Source organism: Pteronotus mesoamericanus, unplaced genomic scaffold (genome assembly GCF_021234165.1).
Source record: "Pteronotus mesoamericanus isolate MK-2021 breed Mesoamerican mustached bat unplaced genomic scaffold, CSHL_Meso_final contig_73, whole genome shotgun sequence".
In the NCBI taxonomy this organism is placed as follows: domain Eukaryota; kingdom Metazoa; phylum Chordata; class Mammalia; order Chiroptera; family Mormoopidae; genus Pteronotus; species Pteronotus mesoamericanus.
In genome coordinates, this window is record NW_026555245.1 from 9408908 (window position 1) to 9431260 (window position 22353).

General features: G+C 38.8%; 1 protein-coding gene across 1 annotated transcript in view; it reads left to right on the top strand.

Moving 5' to 3' along the window:
* The window catches only part of LOC129078244 (guanine nucleotide-binding protein G(q) subunit alpha), a 262495-nt gene that overhangs the window by 174658 nt on the left and 65484 nt on the right, over positions 1-22353 (top strand). Inside the window, exon 3 of the mRNA XM_054583001.1 lies at positions 9029-9183. Coding sequence (XP_054438976.1) covers positions 9029-9183 — 155 coding nt within the window. The remainder of the gene's footprint in view (positions 1-9028; positions 9184-22353) is intronic.

Below are 22353 nucleotides of genomic sequence, written 5' to 3' on the forward strand. Positions count from 1 at the left end.
AAATATTTCTAAGACACACAACATTAACTTTTAGTAATTTTACTTCAGTAGCCATTTTCTTACTCAAAAGTGTCATGTGTACACTATGTCATCATACTGTCACTAGAAAGTTGCAGGTTTCTCAATACTGGTCCAAGTATCTTTCTATAATTGATTTTTATCGGTAATCTTTCTGAAATTTTAGTCCTTTCTCAAAGTGACAAATTACATAACTTACTTACTTCCCCAATTTTTTTTTAATTTATGAAAAACAAAAATGCCTAATGAGATGTGGGTTCACTTATTTCCTTTCTCTTCATGCTTCTTGGATCCTAAATGTTTTGTCACTCTTCTGGATAGGACAACTTGGCACTATTACTATGCTTTCTTTTTGCATTCTTACTGTTGGAACCATTTCTTGCTCTCCGAGTGAAAGCAATAATTGAGTGTTCTAAGAAGTTTTTTTCCTTCTGTAAGGTTTGGAGACTGTGAGCCCTTTTCACTTTCAGTTCTGAACACAAGATCTGAAGCTGCAGTGATCAGGTTTCACATCAGATACCCCAGAAAGATGACATTCCCTGTGCAGGACTCTGGAATTCCCAGGAGCATTGGGGCCGCCCTTCATTAAGGAGCTTGTTCTTTTTATTTTTTTTGCAGCTTTGTTTGAAAGTCTACCAAGCTGAACAAGGAAATCATCTTTATCTGTTTTTCCTGTTGTCAAACAAAATAAAATTGCAAACCACCAGCAGCATGCTCCTCTTGTTAATAAGACTATAGGAGCACAGACATTGCAAAGGGCTAAATGATTAGGTTTTTCTGAGACATACTGTCATCAAGAAATGAGCCACATGCAAGATCTCAAAAAGGAAGATGATGTGGCTCCATAAAGCAGGCATTTACCTATGATGCCAGAATTGACGGCAGGGGTGGGGGGGAGTCTGTTAATTCATTGTTTCGTTTATATAAAATCAACCCCTGTTTTTTTCTTGAGAGTCTCAGTCTCTAGTCAGTGTTTTTCATAATGTGATCCATGAGAAGACCAGTCTCATCAACTGATTTGAGGGGGGAAAGCTGCCATGATCAAAAAAGTTCGGGAAATACAGTAGCATCTCCACCTGCGCTGTGTGCTCATGGGTTCCTAGCACCATTACTTTACTGAAGTTCTGAATTCTGCAGTATAGATATCTGTTTAACTTTTTATAACCATCATTCTCCACATTTATCTGATTTTTATTTTAGAACCCATTTTTCCAATAAGCAGCCATTAAAATCCCAGGTAACTAACATTCTTCCAATATTCTTTGAAGGCAGCCATACAGGATACCTAATTATTTTCAATCTTTATGAATATACATATCTTTAAACAAGTCTCCTTTTCTAATTTCTTTATCATTATGACTTTGTATAATTTATTTGAAAATAAACATTTTTGTTGTATTCATTATGTACGTACTTACATTTATGATATCATCATAATCATGAACAGGTAACAAGTAGCATTTCAAATAATGCAGAATTTTTACATTGCATCCCAAGATTTTACTGACCTGAGTATGGGACTCTATGTAATGGAACCATGTAATTACATCAGTCAACAGACTCTTTGGAACTGCTTGCCATTCTACATCAAACATCTGACCAATATGTCATTGGTACTGATCATTATGACGTGGCAGATCCATGAAAAAGGAAAATGGTATTTTACATGGAAAACTATAGTGGTAGGGCTAAGAAAGAGATTGAGTGTTTTGAAAGAAAAAGAGTATTTAAAAAACAAAAACAAAAACAAAAACAGAGCACTTGCTGGTGTGGCTCAGTGGATTGAGCACCAGCCTGTAAACCTAAAGATCACTGATTCGATTCCCAGTCAGGGTACATGCCTGGTTGCGGGCCAGGTCCCCAGTTGGGGGTGTGTAAGAGGCAACTGATTGATATATCTCTTACACACTGATGTCGCTCTCCCTCTTTTTCTTCCTTGCTTTCCCTCTCTCTGAAAGTAAATAAATAAAATCTTTTAAAAAATGGGGTATTTCCTTTTATCAAAAAGGAATCCATCGTATGTTAGAATAAGCAAATATAGCCTATAGTGAAGCACAGCCAAATGGAAAAATAAATTTTCAGCATATATTTTTTACCATAATGGAGATTAAAAGTAAAAATGGAATGATGGAGGAGCAAACTTAATAATGGGATAATAAATCAACATATAAAATTGTAGTGAACATAGAATAATATGTGACACATTGGTAAACTTTCTTATCTAATATATTGTTATAGGGAACATTTTATTAAACATGAATTCTCTGCTTTATCAGTGTCTACTGCATTGCCTAACTCATAGTAAATAGTTGTTGACATAATATTTATTGATGGTAATTTTGAAATAGCACAAGGCTTCATAATTATAATATTGTTTAAAGCATTTTCCTAACAACGTTTTAAATGTTCCTATCATCCCTACAATATACTATTTCCCCCATTTTATAGTTGAGGAAGCTGAGGTTCAGGAAGGTTAAGAGATCTGCCTGAAGGCACAGAGCTGGAATGTGACAGTTATGACTGAAACCTGGTTTGATCACAAGCTATTGTTCAGTCTTCCCTCCTCTAGCTCTCTGGATTTCTCATTGAGAGAGTCAGTGGCCTCCTTCTGATACTGGGGTGAAGAGGACATGGGCACTTAGTAAAAGAGAATTCGCAGATCCCTAGCTCGGAAGGATTCCAAACACAGGATTTATAATCTTCATCAGGGACTCCAAAAGGCTGTGTCATGTAGTAATTTGTAATTTTGCTGAGCCATGGGTTGAATTGTAAGTATGCAGAGGCCGTCCTGTGGGAATGAATCACTTGCTATGTGAACCCAGCCAGCAGCATCTCAGTGGGACTTTGCCGTGTTCATCACTTATACAGTAATGCTCATTAAAAAAAAAGTGCATCAACTGTCACTCCGTGTGTCATGCACCAAATTGTGACGAAGTCAGAGATGATGAGTTGTTCAGTTCTCATCCAAGTTTTCTGTAGGAAATTTTATGCTAAGGAATCCTTGTAAATTTGAGGAGCCAGAGATCCGTTATCCAGTATGACTTCCAGAATGTGATTTCACGTTTGAGCAAATTAAGGTTGTCGTGAATTGCCCAAAGTCAGAGAAGCTAGTGGGTGTATGTACCATTGTTTATGTTTTCTGTGCTATTTTCTTTTCTTCTTCTTTTCTTTCTTTCTTTTTTCCTTCCTTCCTTCCTTCCTTCCTACCTTCCCTCCCTCCCTCCCTCCCTCTTTCCTTTTTAAGTAACAAGTAGTTTTGGGTGTTAGGCTGTGCCTTTAATGTTGCACCTGCATTCTGTACTAGAACCCTCTAAAATAAGTGCTATTATTATCCCCATTTCACAGATTAGGAAACAGAGGTTTAGAGATGTTAAATAGCTTGCCCAAGGTCATGCTTCATTTGTGCAGGGTGGAGGTGGGGTTACAACACAGCAATCTGATCCCGTATTCCCTCCTTTTACTTTGTATTTCCTCTGACCAAAAGAAAACAAAACAAACAAAAGGCCTGGAATTTTTTTTTTCTCTTCAATTTACTTAGAGGGTCTACATTTTTTTTTCTCTTGAGTCAAATGCCAAAAGGAAAACAAGCACCAAGGAAAAAGAATGAGATGTCGTGAGCCTCAGTTTGGAATTAAAGGGGACCCTGACAGCGGTTGGGACCGCTGAGTTAGAGGGCCTCTGTGTGCTGGGCCTCCCGCCAGACAGAGCAGGCCTCCTGAGCTGAATGTTTGTGTCTAAGAGCTTCAACAAATGTGGGAGTTACCATTTGCTTTTCTACTTCTGCAGTATAGGAACTGGAATAAGTGTGACATTCCAGCCTAAAGCCACCATGAGGTGTTAATGAGTTTTTAAAAATCCTTCCAAAGTGACTATAAAATCCTTTCTGTTTCATCGGAAACCATGGCCTTCTGTGGGCGGAGTCAGGCCCCCTGTGGTGGGAACCCAGTTTTTCCTTCCCTTTGCCTAAGCAACCATGGAAATATCAACATGTCTGAGATTTACCTGAGTTTTATGACCACCGAATCACTGAAATAAAACATTACCACATTGGCACCTCTTGAGGTTTCCATGTGGTCTTTCCCTAGAATTCTGCCAGATTTTCTAAGAGTAGCTGTTTAGTTCTCATAGTGTTCGCTCTAAGGCTTGTCGCCAGCTTGCTAAGAATTCTGAAAGCTAGCATTCACCATTAAATATTTCTATCCAGTGCGCGTAATTCTAACTTAAAATGAAATAGAATTGTATTTCACATTTTGATTATATGGTTAATTAACTGATGTCTGTTTTGCTTTTCTCTGCATAATGTTCAAAATAAAAAGCATAGTCAATTGCGATTTTGTCATTTATAATTTTATCAGAAATTTCTTTTTATCATCATTTTTTTCATGAGTAATTGTTTAATTTCACATGATTACTTGTGATTTTTACTGCTATTCACATTTGACATTTGAGCCAATAAAAAAGGGTCTCACTTATCTTTTTACTCTAGCATACTAAAAAAGTTCTTTCCACATAAGGAATATTTTTTACTAAAAAAGTGAGAGGATTGAACTTCCACTGGAGTTATGTATATATATCATGCAATTTAAAAATTCCATGTGTATTTTGTAAAACGCTAAGTTGTCATAATTTTGAACAACGTAGAGAACTTCAGTTGAAAGCTCTTACTACATAAATACAGATTACAGCTGTTTATATTTGAATGTCATTTTCCAAAACAACAAGGATGGACTTAAACAAAGAAGCTTAGGAGGCAGTAAAAATGTCTCAGAAATTCCGACCTGGATGAAGGTAAAGTGGTGACGTGTGTTATTTGGGGCAGCATACTTTCATGGATGCTGGAGGTTGATTTCTCAGAGTTACGGTTCATAGCTGATATGGTTCATATAATAGCTTTCACTGTGGAGGTTAATTTGAATTAATAGCATGAAACTCCTCCCTACACTTTTTTTCCCCCACAGTTTCCCAAGGAAGTGCTATTTTTGTTTTTGTCCAGTGAACCTTTGTCCATCTCTTCCTCCTCGTTGGAAACATCACGTATCTTCATCTCCACCTCTCAGACACACCCTGTCTCCTCTCTGACACCTTGTTTGACCTCCTTTGTCCAAACTGAGTTCTGCTTGCTCAGTCCACATGTGGTATTGCTCGTGTAGAGACTTAACTATGATTTGCCCTATATTGTTAGGTACTGTTGGAAATAGTGAAGTCTTATTTTAATAAATGATATTATGTGCTCCTAGAGGGACAGTGTCGTAACTCCTTGGTCCTCTATGCATTGTAGCTATATTTATTATATGTTTATAATTACACAGTTTGTGGCTAGATGAGGTTTCTAATTTACTCTAACTGAATCAAAAATGAAGTTACAAAGAGGTAAAGTAGTTTCTCCTAAGGGTTATGGCTAGTGTTAGAGGTAAAGCCAGGGCTAGAAGCTAGATATCCTGATTTCCAGTTTAATACAATTTCCATTTTTTCCTTCCTTGCATTCTTCACTCAACAAATATTTATCAAGCAGCTACTAGGCGGCAGGCACTCTGCAAGGCCCTGATACTGCAACGCTGAGTCTGTTTTGGATCTTATACTGTGATTAGGGAGGCAGGTATTCACCAATGTACATATGGTGTACAATATCGTACACCAGCTACTGAGATAAGTGCTGTTAAGGATTATGTTGTGCTGTGAGAATAGGTAATGGCTGGAAAATTTCCTGGAGAAACATGTAGAACTTGGCATTGTATTTATATGTATTTTTAAATGCAATTAAAATAGACAGATATTTGTTTGCTTACTCTGTCTTGGGTCCCAAAATAAATTAGAGTCAGTAAGCTACAGCCCCTTTCCTCAGCATAAAGTCTCTAAGAGGGAAATAAGTCAAGACATAATGATTAACATAAAATAAAATGCAAAAGTCCCATGGTTCAAAGGACACAAAGATTAGATTTTGGGGGAGAGAAGAAAAATCAGAGAGATGGCACATGATAAAGCCCCAGAACAAAAGCTAAGGAAGATACAGAGAGCAAGAGGGAAGACATTACAGATGTAAGAAAAAGCACACAGAGATATAGCCAGATAGGAAACTGCAGGAGTTTTCTGGCAATAGAAAGTAGTCTCATCTTACAGGAGCAAGCTCTCAGTGGAAAGTTACAATACACTGTTGAGAATGTTGCCTTTATTTAAATACCCTTACGGCCAACTGAAATTGAGGATGAAATGTAAGAATTCCCTCTTGTTCCTGGATCATGTAATCCTGTGCTTTGTTTGGTTGCCGCCATGTGGATTGTTCCCCCGATGGGAACTGTGTCTAATTCCCTGATTGCTGTATTACCTCGCATCGCAATGGGGTCCAGCAAGCATTTCATCATGATGGTGAAAAGTGTCTGGTATGTTGAAACTGTTTTCTCTGGCAGAAGCTAACTTCTCTAGAAACAGAACCATAACTCCTTCCAAGTGACATGGCTGGCCTAGTGTAGTGAGTATTCAAATCATTTAAAACCACTGCCTCCACTAACCTATGTCACTAGGTAGCTTTTAGCCAATACAGAGAAAGGTCTCAACCATTTATCCCTATGGATACTGTAATAGTCTAAGTGTTATTGTAGGAAAGTTCTAAAAATTTCTTATTTGTTAGCATGTGTGGATCAACCAGTGGCCAGCTACCGTCTTCTAGGATCTATGCAGGATACGGTGTTATTGTAAAGCTTAATAGGAAAGGAAATGGAGAAGACTCTTTTAGAACAAATGCTCCAAATGAATGGCCCCCAGTCAAACTCAGACACAGATATCCTTTATTTACCTTGTATAGGGTTGCTAAGATTTAAAACTAGAGATATTTCACAGAAAAATCTAGATTTTTGGCTTCCCTGGAAAAATTGGCAGATCTGGCAACAAAAGACCTACATTCTCAGTGACAACAATTGGTTGGAGCTAAACAGCTGCTGCCCTCTTTAATTAGTGAGCGTATTTCTCAGTGTGCCACAGCCCCCAGCAGTCCCCATTGCATGTGCCCTGCCTGTTTCGCTTATTTCTATGGCTCCCCAGCCCTTTGGAGTGACTGTTGCCTCTGTGGGCCTCTTCTCTTTAGTTTCCTACGGCAACTCTGTGGCCCAACTTTCTCATTCCTAGAGTTTCCAATTCAAAAACTTTTGACGTTGGATCAGAGGATTTGCATTTCTGTCAAATTCCCAGGTGATGCTGCTGGTGTGTGAATCGCCTTTTGAGAACCCCTGGCTCTACAGTATTGTAACACTACACAAAGCCACATGAGGCTAGTGGGGCAGTGTGTTCCCACCAGGAATAACATTTGGAAAGACTGAGCAATTTATCTGGAGTGCTAAAAAGAAGCAGGGTCAGATTTAAAACCCTGTCTTTACGGTGTATCCTGCAGGAAACCATCCTGTATATCCCTGCTTCTGCCCCCCGGTGCCTCCCAAGATTCACCGAATCCTCCAGAGAACCATGGAATACAGATGCAGCAATGAGTACTGTAATCTAGGAGTATAGCAATGGTAATCATCATCATGTCTCAGGACACGGAATTAGAGCTTGATCGTATTCAGTGAGCAAGGGCAGAAAGGCAAGGGTTGAAAGTTAACATTCTACATACTTGTTAGGTAGGGTGGGAGAGACCCCCATATCCAGTGTTTTGTGTTTTGAGGTGATCCAATTTAGCAGGCTGAAGACAGGGAAGATGGGTCCAGTACAGTCTTTGATATCAATACAGAAAAACAGGGGTTCTGGAGCCAAACGGAGCACAGCAGAGGGGATTCACTGGGGAGTCAGTGATAATTGTTTTCAAAGAGTGAGTCTCGTGGGGAACTGTGATGGAGGTAGGCCCATCCGGCGCAGGACTCAGGAGCCGGGCTTGCGGCTGGCAGGGTCGCTGGCAGGATAACACAGCGGGTTGCCTGGACAGGGGCTAGGCCCAGAAAACGACTCCGGCATCTGTTTCCCAAGACAGATGTTCAGTGTGGAGCTGGGGCCTCTGACTAACTAGGTCTGTCAAGGTCAGAGCAGAGCTAGCAAGAAAGGTGGTTCCTTCAGTCTTAGCATGTTGGGCTTCTTAAAACCTTATTAAAGTCAAGATTAGACTAATGACATGGGACCCCTCTCACTTATGGGCAGAGAAGGGCAGTAAAGGTTGGGAACCAGACAGGGTCTGACATGGATTAAATTTATTACAATTCTATCTGCTTAAAACTAAAATGAATAACTAGGTCATTATGTGATTATGATAGCCATTCACTAACCTAGTTCAGAATTTATATTTTTGTACAAAATGAAGACTGTTTGAATAAATTACCAGCCATCTGCCTCAAATTTCCAAGGTAATTAGTTATTATATTTGTTTATTTACATATTTATGTATATGTATAATTTGCATATATATATCACATCTGTGAAACCTATTTTAATTGGAATTGTTAAACAGTGGTATATTCTGGTTAATTTGGGAGTTGACCATGTAACATTTTATTTCAATCTTATTGAAAAAAGTTTTAAATTGCCTTATCTCTTTCCTGCTAAATGTTGTATAATGAAGTAAGAAAGTCCTTTTTTTCGGTTGAAAAATTGAATAGGGTCTTCAATTTGATAACACAGATAAGGCAGATAATAAATGTTTTAGAAGTTGGAGTGTGTGGGAATGGAGGGGGATTGGCCTCCGTTGTTCAAATTAAATCATTACTATTAACTGTTGTGTCAGTGGTTTTACACTCTGTGAACTGTAGAAACTAGTCCTGATTGAGTTTCTCCTAAGACGTAACACCCATGGTCTAGGTGTATTTTGTTCGATTATGATAAACTATAGAGAAGATAATTATTTCTGTCTTCTTTTCTCTTTAATAATATTAATTTTTTTAGGATTATGATTATCACCTAAAACCAGTCATATGTGTATCATGACATCCTTCAGTATATGAAGGAGGAGCTCAGTTGTGCTCAGTGTAACGTATGAGCCAAAGGCAATGTTCAGTGATGGATAAAGAGATTAAAACTGCTATTTTTTTTTTAACAGGCCCATGCACAGTTAGTTCGAGAAGTTGATGTGGAGAAGGTGTCTGCTTTTGAGAATCCATACGTAGATGCAATAAAGAGTTTATGGAATGATCCTGGAATCCAGGAATGCTATGATAGACGACGAGAATATCAATTATCTGACTCTACCAAATAGTGAGTATTCATCCAAGAGGCCCTTTGGATCTTTCTCTTTACTTTTCATGTGTAGGTGCTCTGCAATAATAACTTCTGTGTTCTGTACTTTGTGTACAGTGTCAGATTCAAACTTCAAAGTTAGGAAGTAGAAATATTAAACTTGGGCCAACCTCATAAGGCATTGTGAGTTAGGTAGAGTGTTACTTTTACTGTCTTGTATGTGAAAAACCAACTGAAGAATCTAGGAATCTGATTTCACCAACCCATCTCTTCTCCCAAATTTCAAACCAGCAATTCTCAAACTCATACTCCATTGTGATTTGAAATCTTATAATATTAATTTCTAATACAAATTTATAATCTTATTGATGTGCTAGAAAACAGCTACACACAGTAAGAATTGCAAACAAGTATGTTTGATTATGGTTTCTAAAACATCAGACTTCCTAGTTTTCAGTTTCCAGACGCAGAACCTTGACTGCTTTCTTGGAGCCAAAATTATGTTGATGGATAGGTTTATCTTTGCATGAAAATTGCGTGTGAATCTAATATTTCATGCATGCCAAAGTTATTTTGTGAACTGTCAATCAGAATCATGTGTCCTGGGAGAGATTTGCATCCTAGAGAGATCTGTGAGTTCTCTAGATTAAATCTTGCCTAACAGAAAGAAAGTAAAGATTTGGCCATCATTGGATTAATGCAATCAATGCAGTCAGCAATCTAGATAATCAGGCGCCTGAAAAATGGATTTTTTTTGTAGCGTTTAGCCAGATTTCTGTCTACATTAATTATGTTAACCAGCAGTTGCCTTTTGTGTTGGTTCTGGGCAGACAGGAAAATGGATGGAAAATATGTGGCTGCCTCAGGTCAGTTCATATGATGAAATGACCCTCTGGGTGAGAGCAGGACCATGGGGAAAGTAAGGAGCACCATAGGCCGATTGGCTTCACTCAGTTGTGCATAGAAGATCCAAGAGCTACTCAGCTTTGTTTTGTCTGTGAAGTTGGTCGTGCTTTTACCCTTGTTCCCAGCAGTTGTATAAATCAAGTCATGATTCAGGTCAGCCACAGAAATGTTGCCTGGTCCAAACAGATCTGATATTCTTAAAGTAAATTTGAATTACTTAATTCTGGAATGTGATATAGAATGCTCATATTATCTAATTATCTAATAATACCCTCCTTGTGTGCTTCTGAAATGTGTGCTTTACTCATTCCTTACTTTCTCTTTCCTTCTTCATATCACTCTTCCTATTTCCAGTCTTTCTCTTTTACCATCTAATTGCCTACCTTGCTCCCTCTTCCTTATCTCCTTTCTTTTGTCCCTCCCTCCTTCCCTCCCTCTTTTTTCCTCTCTCCCAAGCTCCTAACTTTTAAGTTTCCATGAGTACTGAGATGACAAAGATGGATTCAGCGCTTGTCTGTTCCAGTTCTGCCCCCTCAACCTTTGACCAGCTGTCTTTTACTTCCTGCCCCCCTCTGTCCTTCTGTTTCCTTTGCCATTTCAAATTCATCTATCTCCCCACGTTGTTGTTGTGTTTTATCCCTCATTCCCTGTTCCCGCTCACTGTGTCTTCTGTCTGCATGTTTACCCCTTTCGCCCTCATCCTTGATTGCTTTAACTCTTTCTCGCTTCTCACTTTGATGCTATGATGTCTCTCCTAGCCTTTACTGATGAATAAATCCTCCACCATAAAGATACGTTTATGTGAATAAATCCAACATGTCTCATTATTTTTCACCCTCGTCTTTTTATTTTTATCAAAAATCTTGTCTCCTCCTCTCACATGATCCGTTCTCCACATAGAGAGGTCTTGCTATTTGGGGCATCAGACCACCAGTGTCTAATAATAAAGTGCCTGCCAGCGTTAGGGCCCCCCTTTAGCACACCGTTTAGCCTCCTGCTCCTGAGATAGACCCTCTGAGTAAAATGCAAAACCGATGTTGTGCACCAGTGTACCCAGCACTGGTGAAGTCTGGATTCACCATAATATCCGGACACCAACACCTTCCATTATAAACTTATATTTTTCCTCCTGCCCCCAAACACCATGAGATTGGTGTCACTCGGGGGGGATCTTCAGCCCCCCCCATCAACTCTTCACCTAGTAGTTGTGATTCCAATGGATAATTCTTGTCTGATTTAGTAATTCCATTAGGATTTGTGAAAGAATGATTTTCTTCTTTTGTCAGTTGGTCTACATTAGCATTCTTCTGTGAAATACAAGATTTTCTCAGCTGGTACCTTTTGATTGTCCTGAAATACATTTTCTACCAAAAGGTATATATTTTAGTCTTCTTGTTACAGTAATTTGTAACATAGACTAAATCGATGATGACTCTATCATTAGTCATCCAAACTAGAACAGTTTGAGAAAGAAGGGGTTGCTATTAATAATTATGATGAAATAGTGGCAGAAACTGGGAATCTCCCTGTCAAGCAGGGACATTTGGTCACCTTAGCCGAATGAAACCTAGGGAGATGGTTTTGTTGTTTTCTCTCTCTTTCTCTTCCCCCTCGCCCCCACCCCGCCTTTTCTCTAGAAGATTCTGCTTGCTTTAAGGAGAATAGAACCAATCTATTCCTGCCAGTCAGGTAAAGAGTTGTATATGGCAACCCGAGTTGGCTGGCCCTGTGTCTCTGATCTCTCCCTGGGATGTTTCAGCACTCGATAGGTGCCCAGGCAGCCTGGCTGACCTGCCTTCAGTCGCACTATGCCAGGAGGCCTGAAGATTAGAGTCACCTATTCTTCCCCATCGGAGTCCCAGGCACTCTTCCTTTTCTTGAGCCAGGAAACAACCCCCCTCCCCACCAGCACAAAGATAGGACAGGTGGCTTTTTGGATTCATCCAGCTGCTGCTGTGCTCCACATGTTTCTCCAGGGTAGTCCCAGCAGATGCTCTGTGAACTATAGGGATAGCATTAATGAGGATGTAGGTACCATATTTTAAGCATCACTGATTCCTGATACCGAATTCATTTGCACAGAATAACTCAATTCCTTTCTCTGTATTTGATATAGTTGCCCCTTTTCCTTTCTGACTTTTTGGGTATGTTCTGCTGGTATATCTTTACTATTTTATCTCCCTTTACTTTAAGTGGGGTCCCTATGTTGTTCTATCTTTATAATTAAAATAAAAAAGTCTTCATTGATAGATCTGCCTTCTTATACAATATCATCACCTTACAGGAATTGGTCTGATTTAAGACCAAATTCTCTGAGTGCTGATTGTCTCTAGTTGTGGTTCTTTAGTTTAGATTTAGGGAACACATAGATATCCAATCTCTAGCACAGTGAGCACTGGAACCTGCCAAGCACATACGCTTAAAGTTTGTAGCATAGCAGTTATTCTCTCCAAGGACCCTGCTGGTTGTGAGAGTCAGTGCAGACCACTTGCCAGGAACGCTGAGAGCAAAGGCCAGCCTGCCTCTCTTCTTTTCTGTTCGGTGAGCCCCTATTCATCCTTCAAAACCCAAGTCAGAAGGCATACCCACTGAAAATCTTCCCTAACACCACAGCTAGTGAGTCACCATACCATCTATCTTAACACTTTGTACCTATCTCTTTTATATCTGTTACCATGTGTACCAAAGTCTGCTTTCTTCCCTCAGTGCCTACCAGTGACTGCTCATGTTTGACCGTCACAAATAATTGTTACATAAAGTAATAGATGGGTAATTTCCAGTAGTTCAGTGACCATGATGTAGGTGCTATCTTTTCATGAGCATTATAGATGAATATAGAGTTTCAGAACTGAAAGCATTCAAGTCACATCTTTTTTTTCTGTTGTTTTTGAAGGTCTGGGATTTGGAAAGCTGTTATCAAAAACAATAGGTGCTATTTGCTGAGTATTTACTATATGTTAGATTTTGTGCTCAGTCATTTACATGCATTATTTCATTTAATCCTCAAAGCCGTCCCAAGTGGTAGATATTTCTTACCATCCCCATCAAGCAGAAGAAGAAAACTTGTCTCAGAGAAGTTGAGTAACTTGTTCAAGGTCACCCAATTAGTAAGTGATAGGAGTAGAAGTTGAATTTAGATTTGCTGACTCTAAATCCCAAGTTTTTAACTATTGTGAAATACAGCTGCACAGAGGATGGATGGGTGCCTGGATGGATGGGAGATAGACTAGATAGATAGATAGATAGATAGATAGATAGATAGATAGATAGACAGACTAATAAATGTCTATAATTAGATAAGTCATTTACCAAGGAAGTTACAAATTATTAATTTCTATCAGTGTTGCCTATAGTTAATCTCATACGTATAAAGGCAAGAAGGAAAATTGTATCATATTTACTGAAAAACAGACCAAGCAGTGTTGATTATCATCCAGAAATCTTAGCCATGGTTAACAAAGCATCAGTTATTCATACAGCTTGGAAGATGTTCTGAGTCACAGATAATTTCAAAATATTATTTCTTTATTTAAGCCTACATTCTCAACCCCTCCCCTTCTTCACTCCATGCAATAACTTCTTGCTGCAGTCAACATAAAGCCAGTAAGCAGGACACAATAAAATGATTCGAGCTTCCCTTTTTTTCTACTTTGATTAGCTAACTTGCTGATCATAATAAGCAATCAGATGGCTCAAAGGACAGGCAGCACCGATAGAAACAAGGAGACGAGAGAAATTCCAGACGATGGATAAGCAGTTCGGGATAAGTTGGTAATCGGCTTTAATTTGGTGCATTCTTCCAATTCTATTTAATGCAAGAATAAAAGCAATCTAAAATGCTGAAGAGTTTTTGCAAATTCCTGTATTAACATTTTTGTTATTGGTGAAAAAGCCTGAGGGCTCTGAATATCTTTAGATAAAGAGCACAGTAAACAGATGGCTGTAGGTTTACTTTTTTTTCTGCGGTTTACCACCTGCTTTAATATACTGAGACATCAGGTCAAATGAGTTCACTGCCTACAGTACCAAAAGCTCCCTGACATTAGCCAGAGAACACAAACTTCAATCACACTGGCATAGAGTGAGAGAAGTTTTAACTCTGCGGGCTTTTGGCAAAAGACTGCTTTGTCCTTGTACATGTTGTGATATCAAATAATTCCTAATCTCACTTTACTGCAGTCCCCTCCAAGAAATTTAGTAGATCAGACACTGTTGTGTTTTTTTTTTAAATTTTGAAATTTTTTTAAAAAATTACAGTTTACATTCAGTATTATTTTGTATAGTTTCAGATATATAACATAGTGGTTAGACAGTCATTTACTTTACAAAGTAAAGTGTTCCTGCTGATATTTTTAGTACCCAACTGGCACCATCCATAGTTATTAAATACGACTGACTATATGAGTATTTCCTATGCTGCACTTCACATCCCTGTGACAGTTTGGTAACTGCCAATTTGTACTTCTCAGTCCCTTTACCTTTTCACTCAGTCCTTCAACCCATATCCCCTGTGGCAACCATCAGTCTCTTCTCTGTGTCTGTCGGTCAGTTCAGACACCTTCTTGAAATTTCCGCATGCTCCAGAGTCCATAAATCCAACGTAGATAAGTAAATTGGCTTTTGGGCATAAGTCAGCATTGGAGTTGAAATCTGACTTCATGCTTGTATTTTTTAAGTTGACTTTTAAGTGCACAAACCCTTTGAATGTTGAATTCAAAATGCAAAAGGAATTTCAGAGGTAAGTTAGCACATCCACCTGATTTAGGTCCAAATCCTTCTTGAAGAGAGGTACCTTGCTAAAAAGTTCCTTATAGATGAGCCAGACACTTGAACTCCAAGGTGTGTTGGCTCTGTCTCTCACATCCATCCTGACTTTGCTTTTGATCTGATGATGAAAAAAAAGTGTAAGCCTATTGCAGGTTTTTGGAGGCGGTCAAGACCATTGTATGGTAAAAACTTCGGGTCAGGTCCAGCAGTCCAGTTTCCTCTGGCACTTCTGGGGCATTGACTACGCAGAAGCCTTGCTTACCTCAGAAATCAGCACCTGATCTACTAAACTCCTTGGAGGGGACTTCAGTAAAGTGAGATTAGGAATTATTTGATCTCATAAGGTACACACAGACAGAGTAGTTTTTTGCCAAAGGTCTGAAATCTGAAGATCCTCTTCTAAATTCTGAAGTCCTTTGAGTCTATGACAGCAGACTTCCTTTAACTGAGAAACCATTGCCCTGTACAGTCAGGTGAAAACCTGGCACTCCCAGATTTACCTGGAAATGTAATGAACAGAGAAATTATTCTCTACATGGTTAAATAAATCAAAATATTATCGTAGACTCAGAGGAGGGCAATGATCTTGAATATGTTTGATGTTTTCTAGAGTGACAATAAAAACATGGCATATCATCGTTGTTACTTAAGTGACATATTTATTTTTATTTTTGTTTCATTTTGTTGTCTAATGAGCCAAATCACCTTTTGCAAAAATAAACAGACTTAATAAACAACAACAACAAAAACCCTGTATTTGTCTTCCACCGTGAACTCTGATGATTCTAAGGAGCTGTTAGAAATAGTATAAGGCTGAGATACGCTTAGCCACTCTCTAATCTTCATAACAGAGCCTAGTAAGGAAAGGGCTTGCACTAGTACCTCTGTGCCCATTCATTCTCTCTGTCTAAAGGGCTCAGTGGGTGTGGGGCACACACTTCGCTTTGTCAGTTTGCTGCTTGCTCACATTTTGGCAATTGCACCTTCAGTAGTTTGATCTCTTCCTTATAGTCCTATCCATTGTCTACTCAGGATGACTGTACCCAGCTAAAACCTAGATGCTATTACTATAGGACAGGAATTGGCAAACTGGCAGGTGAAATACAGCCTGCTGCTGATTTTTATAAATTAAGTTTTATTGGAACACAGCCAAGCTTGTTTGTTTATGTATTGTCTATAGCTGGTTTCACACCCAGCAGCAGAGCTGGACAATTGCAACAGGGCCTGCAAATAGTTGCTGTATCTAGAACTAGAATGGATTAGAAGACAACCCCACCTGTGATTACGGGTGAGCCCTGGAACCTTGTTATCTTCATATAACCCTTAAGGTCATTCTAGCTCCTTTATTCTTACTTCCCACCTACGAAGCAGCCATTGGACTCTGACTGGCCAACCCTGATGTTCTTCATTATCATTATGGCTTCTTGATTTAAAGTTATGGATTGAATTTTGATCTAAAATTAATTCAATAAGGTTAGTTAGCATGAACCGCTCCTCAGACTTTGTTGTCCTTGTCAAAATGAAACTTCTGAAACTACAGAATCAGTATCCAAGTTAAGGTTACATGACCACGAGAAACCTGTGTTAATCAGCAACCTTTTGCTCCTGGCTAACTCTTGGCTACTACCACTGGAACCTCTGTTATGATCCACATAATATTAGCATTGTAGTATGGTTATTTATAGCATTTTTATCTCCAATGACTATAAGCTCCTTGAGGACAGGACTCACATCATCCTTTTTTTTTTTTTTCCCTTTGTGGTCCCCACTCAGTGCTAAGCACAGTGCCTGACTTTCAGTGAAAGTGTCAAGTGAATAAGTAATAAAAGAATATGTACATTTTGTCTTTGCTAAAATTTCTTCTCATCTCTGTCTTCTCTCTTGTCTGCATGGTATAACCCATCCCCCACTTCCCTCCACTATTCTCTAGTGACTACAGTTCATAATCATCTCTCCCTTGTTACTGCATTCATAGTTAGCAGCTCACAATTTGGCACTTAATTATTTCTTAATTGATTCATCTGTGCTATCTTTGTTTCCCAAGAAGCCTGATGTCCCAAAGGCCAAGAATATAGATATATATATACACACACACACACACACACACACTTTTTTTTTAAGTATTTTGTACCAGCTCCCTGTGCCAACCCCCAACACACACAAGTGCATTAAAATTAAACTTACAACAGATTTTCAGTAAATATATGTAAATTGACTGAGTTAAAGGACTGCCATTACATTTCAAGAGAGGCAGACTTAGAATAAAACGCAGTCTCTTCTGTTGTTTTGGATGTTTTAGGAACATAAAAATGGTGTCCAAATTATTCAACAACTTTTAAAGTTATCGTATAACAGACGAATAAATTAACAGAGCCAAATAAGGCAAATTAAAAAGGTCACTTTCTCCCTTCCTCCTTTCCCTTATCTATCTGCCTTTCTGTTCATCCATCAATCTGTTCATCTGTCCGTCCATCTATCTTGCACGCATGTGCTCGCTCTCTCTCAGTGTTGTTATTTTTTATTTAATTATAGGGCCAATTTATATGTTTGAGCATCAGACCTAAGAATCTGTCTCTGTGACCCAGGCCTGGCCCTGGCCCTTGTGTCCGCCTGACACTTAGTTGTTCAGCCCGTTCCCTGTTAGACATCAGTGGTCTCTTGTAGACATTTGGATGACCTATCCATATAGAAGATTCATAATATACTGCAACTGCTTACCAAATACAGTGATAGGGTCTCCTTATGAGATAATTAATTTAGTTGTTAAAATCTGGTTTTTCTGAATAAACGGAGTTCTTCGGAAAGGAAAATTGAAATGCGTGATCTCTTAGACTTCTCTTTTACCCCACAGAATATTCTCCCTTGAGCAGTTTTCATGAACCGTGAGATTGTCACCTTCCAGCTACCACTGAGTGATCTTTGTTTTCAATCTGGAGTTTTGAATTAAAAACAAATAATTTCTTATGAACAAAATACCTGTAATAAATGCTGCACCTCCTTGAACATTAATCATGTTGTGCCAGGTGTTAAAGAGGAAAGTTGATTTGCCCTCCACAGAGTGAGCTCTTTCAGAGATGGAAGTGTTTCTGTAATGAGTAATCCATGCCGCTAACCAGCCTCACCAGGTTACCAGGCAGGCCCATTTCAGCAACAGGATCTGCCACATGCGGACGGTCTTGGGTAGTGTACATCTTGGTACCAAAACCTCTATTTGACTTTCACTTCAGGGTGACAGTTTTGCAGAACTGTTACTTTAACTCCATGTCATAAGTTCACTTTGACAGCTTCTTTTACTTTTTTCCTTTGAATCTTGTGGTCATATAGCAACTGTTCAATAACCATGGGTTTGTGGTTTCTCCTTAGATCCCACTGTTTTTGATAGTGTCAAATAAGATCTTATAGCATGATCTAGCTTTTGAATCCCCAAAGACTGTTCCTTTTACAATAAGGTCTTCTTATTCTTTTTTTTTTAAAGAAGTCAACCTAGTTTTTCTAACCTTCTTTTCAATAATTAAAAATGTGAAATTCTACCCTGATGTTATTTTCTGTGCCAGAACTTCATCTTAATATCTGACTTGAACTGCAAATCTGGTATTAATAATCACCTCTTGATTAGGAGGCCCTTCCATAGCGGTTGACGAACCCAACACATACCACACATCATGCTGCATGAATCCCCAAGATGCTGTTTTCATTATGTTACTATGCTTGGTTGGATTTATACTCAGTGTCAGAGGTTTCTTTTGCCACTCACCACCCACAAGTGTTTTTTCCCCTTTTTGGTATAATTGGTGAGGATTGCATGCCTGTAATTTTTATTAATTATTTGATCCCAAACTATAATGTGATAAAGATTACTTGCAAAATTATCTTTAAGTTTTATTCATGTTGCCTTCATTAAAAAAAAAAGGCTTGAATTTCTAATTTCTATGCTATTCTTGGTTTAGATTTCAATTACCCTTCTAGTCATAGTTGGTGGGGTTCTTTTTAATTAAAAAATTTAAAAATAAGTTCTCATTATATGTCAAATTGGAGTATAAGTTAACTTTGAAGGTTAACTCAAAAATGTTATCAACAAACTATTATCTAAACTAAGAAACAATTGGCATGTCTTTTAAAAACATAGAGAAAATGCCATATTTAATTTAATATGAGCATATTGTTTTAGAGATGTTTTAAGCTCCCCTCATATATTTTAAATTATTTAAAGTAATAGATTATATCCCATTTCTGAATTTTTTTATTTTTTCTGCAGCCAGAGATGATCCTGAAGTTAAATGTATAAAGAAATGAGCAGTTGTAAGATATCATTATAAATGAATGTACTTGATTTCCTGAAGTCTTTCATTTAAATCAGTCATGCTACAGAAGGATGTTTTGTGGATAATCATCAAGGATTAGAGACAGTTCAAGCCAGTTCCCAGAATCTGTCCAAAAAATACAACTGTTCCTTTCATCCCAAAAGAACCCCACCATTTCTCCACTTCATTAAATCCTTTTCTCCCCACAGTTGGTCAACTTTTTGCAGGCAGGGACCACATGCTGGGAATCTTCAAACCTTTAGCAACTCGCAGACTGTCATGGTCCAAAGGTGTTGTTGAATTCCAGATGACTCCGCATTTTTCTTATGGTAGGAAAGGAACTGTTGAAATTTTACTACACAAGTCTCTGTTGCTTTGCTTTTCACTCAAAACCATCAGAAACCTATTACTTTCATTAGAGGAACTGTGTCAGAATTGTCTGTTAAAAAGGTGCCACTCACTCCCTTTCTTTACCCTGGATTAGAGTGAATGTCAAGGCCTGAAAGGGTGATTATAGGAGGCACAAAACAGTATCTCATTTTGTGGCTAAGACCTAAAGGAGAGCAGGAAACATATTTACTAAATGAAGTTAAACAAATGCTGCTTTTCCTTTTTGCGTAGTCTTTATATTCATCAGAGGCATTTTAATTCAGAAATGTAGTTCTTACATAATACAGGCCAATAATAGCCCAGAGAGGCCATTACATAATGATAGGTGGCCAACAAACCCCTCCCCGCTTTGCTTTCTTCTAAAAGGTATAGCCACCTCTCTACTGACTATACTTTCCATAAAATAGTTTTAATTTGGGTCACAGGTTGAGTACCTACTGTGTTCCCCGCCCTTGGCTAAGTGTTGGTGACCAGTCATGGACAATAGTAGTCACAGCCCCTGGCTCCACGGAGTGTCAGAGCCCTGTCTTGGCAAACGTATGTGGGAAAATGTTGAATTTTTTTTCTTAATCAATTATGAAGCTATCAATTTAATGTCTCAAAACAGTGGCAAGTCATTAAGTCCCATTTTCTATCACAGTCCTAAACATGTCTTGTCTCCTCGACAGTTAACTAGGTCCCATGTCACCATGGGCGCTCTCTTTCCCTGACATCAGGAGACAGCTACTGCCAGCCACTCGTTAAACATACATTGCCTCGGAAATGTACCTTGTGCCTGTCACCATAGCAACACCCTGAGAATGACCTCAGCAGCCGCTCAAAATCATTTCTACAAAACCAATTATAGCTATAATTAACTCTCTGAATTTACTCTGCAATATAAATTTGTTCAGACCTTGGTGTTTCTTTGTAAAAGGTTAACTGAATGGAATAATCCAGCGTAAACTCATCCTCCCAATATTCCACCAACATTTTCCCTCGGAATATGAGATGCTTCAATGGAAAGTGCAGTTCAGTTAAGAGATTATTTCATTACCTTTTCTCGGAATGTGACAAGAATCAACAAATGAGGATGTTCTGGCCTTATCGTGCCAGAACTCCATTTCTAAGAGGATAGAGTGGGGTTTTTTCCCCTAAGCAAATGTGCACTGCAAAGTGCTGGGGGTCCCTCCCTGTCCTGCAAGCTCAGAGTGAGGGCGCACACGGGGCTGGGGTTTACACAGGCAGAAGTGCTCCACCCCGACCTCTCCTGGGCAGTGGGAAAAGGCTGGTCTCTGTTGCCTGCAGGTTTAACCTGCTTCACAAGTTATCTGCAACACAGCTTTAAATCTGGTACAGCTTCTGAGCCGCCCAAACCTTCCTCTAGGAGAAAATAGTTTGCATCTTTTGTTTGGAGCATTTGTTGTTTTGTTTTGTTTTTCTTCCTTAGTTTTGGGGTGTTTAGATTTAGTTTGGTTTTGGTTCTAGATAATATATGTTGCAACTAGCAGGCCTTGATACAGTTCCTTTTGGTTTTTGTTGTTCAATTAGATTAATCTTTTTACTTCAAGTGAAATGAGCCTTTCTCTCTACCGTACAACTGAAGCAAAATGAAAAGAATATCAAGCAAAAACTGCAGGTCATTTTCCAGTGAATTGGAAATGTATGGACCATCTCTAATGGTCATTCCTTTGCCATAAAAACATGTCCATACCTGAGCAAGGAACAGACAGAACAGAGCCTGCCAAGCAGCAAGTGCTCAGTCGAAGTTCATCGTTGTTATGCTGTTGCTGTTACTCTGAATGAAATCTACTGACATTGAAAGGAAGCAAAAGAAAGGTGAATAGGAAAAAATATTCTTGCAAGAATAAATGTTTTAGATATTCAGCTGGTATCTCAGTAATGCCCAGCTCACAGAGAGATACCACTGACAATATTTTTAGGGCAGCCTCCCAGGGGTGTCCAACCTTTCGGCATCTCTGGGCTGCACTGGAAGAAGAGTTGTCTTGGACCACACATGAAATACATTGCAATGCAAAAATCACAAAAAAACTCATGATGTTTTAAGTAAATTTATGATTTTGTGTTGGGCTGCATTCATAGCCATCCCTTGTAAGTGGTTTTCAATCACAAGTGTGTGCTCTGGTTTTATCTTACTTGAGCATGTTTGTTAGGGAGCTCAGTTCACTCTTCTGAATTGGAGAGAGACTAGCCAGGTTCCTGCTGTGCAGAGTGACAGGTATTTTCCCACTGCATGTGCTGGTTCTTTAAATTCTCCTGTGCAAATGATGTGTTTATAAATGGAGTGGCAACAAGTAGCCTGTGTAGTTCATCTTTGAGGACAGAAAGTCAAGATTTTTCTTCACTACAGGAACACGACAGCACCTTGTGTACAAGAATTAGTCACCCTCTGTTCTGACTTCCTGTGTATTGGGTTAAATGAGTAGAAATGGTTTATTGGGCAGCATATTTCTGAGCTAGCTTGCCGGTGTAAATTAGTTCTCTGATTCCTCTGAATTAAATTTTTATATATGGTAGTTTAAATAAATGGTGATCTTGTAGGTTCAAAATGCACAGTCTTTTCAAGTTTTTTAAATCAAGGAGCTGATAAATCAGAAAAATCCATGTATACAAAGTAGCCAGCTAATTTTGCATTTGTGCTGTGGGTTATCTGTAGATTCAGATACTAACGAACTCTTGAACATGGCCTTGTTAGCCCCATTGGGCAACTCCAAGACTATGCCAAGATATTGACTAAAATTTTGGATTCAATGCATTTTTATATTTCCTTCGTGCCTAGCATTCCCGTATTCTCCCAGCGTCTTCCGCTTTTTATCTTCCAGCC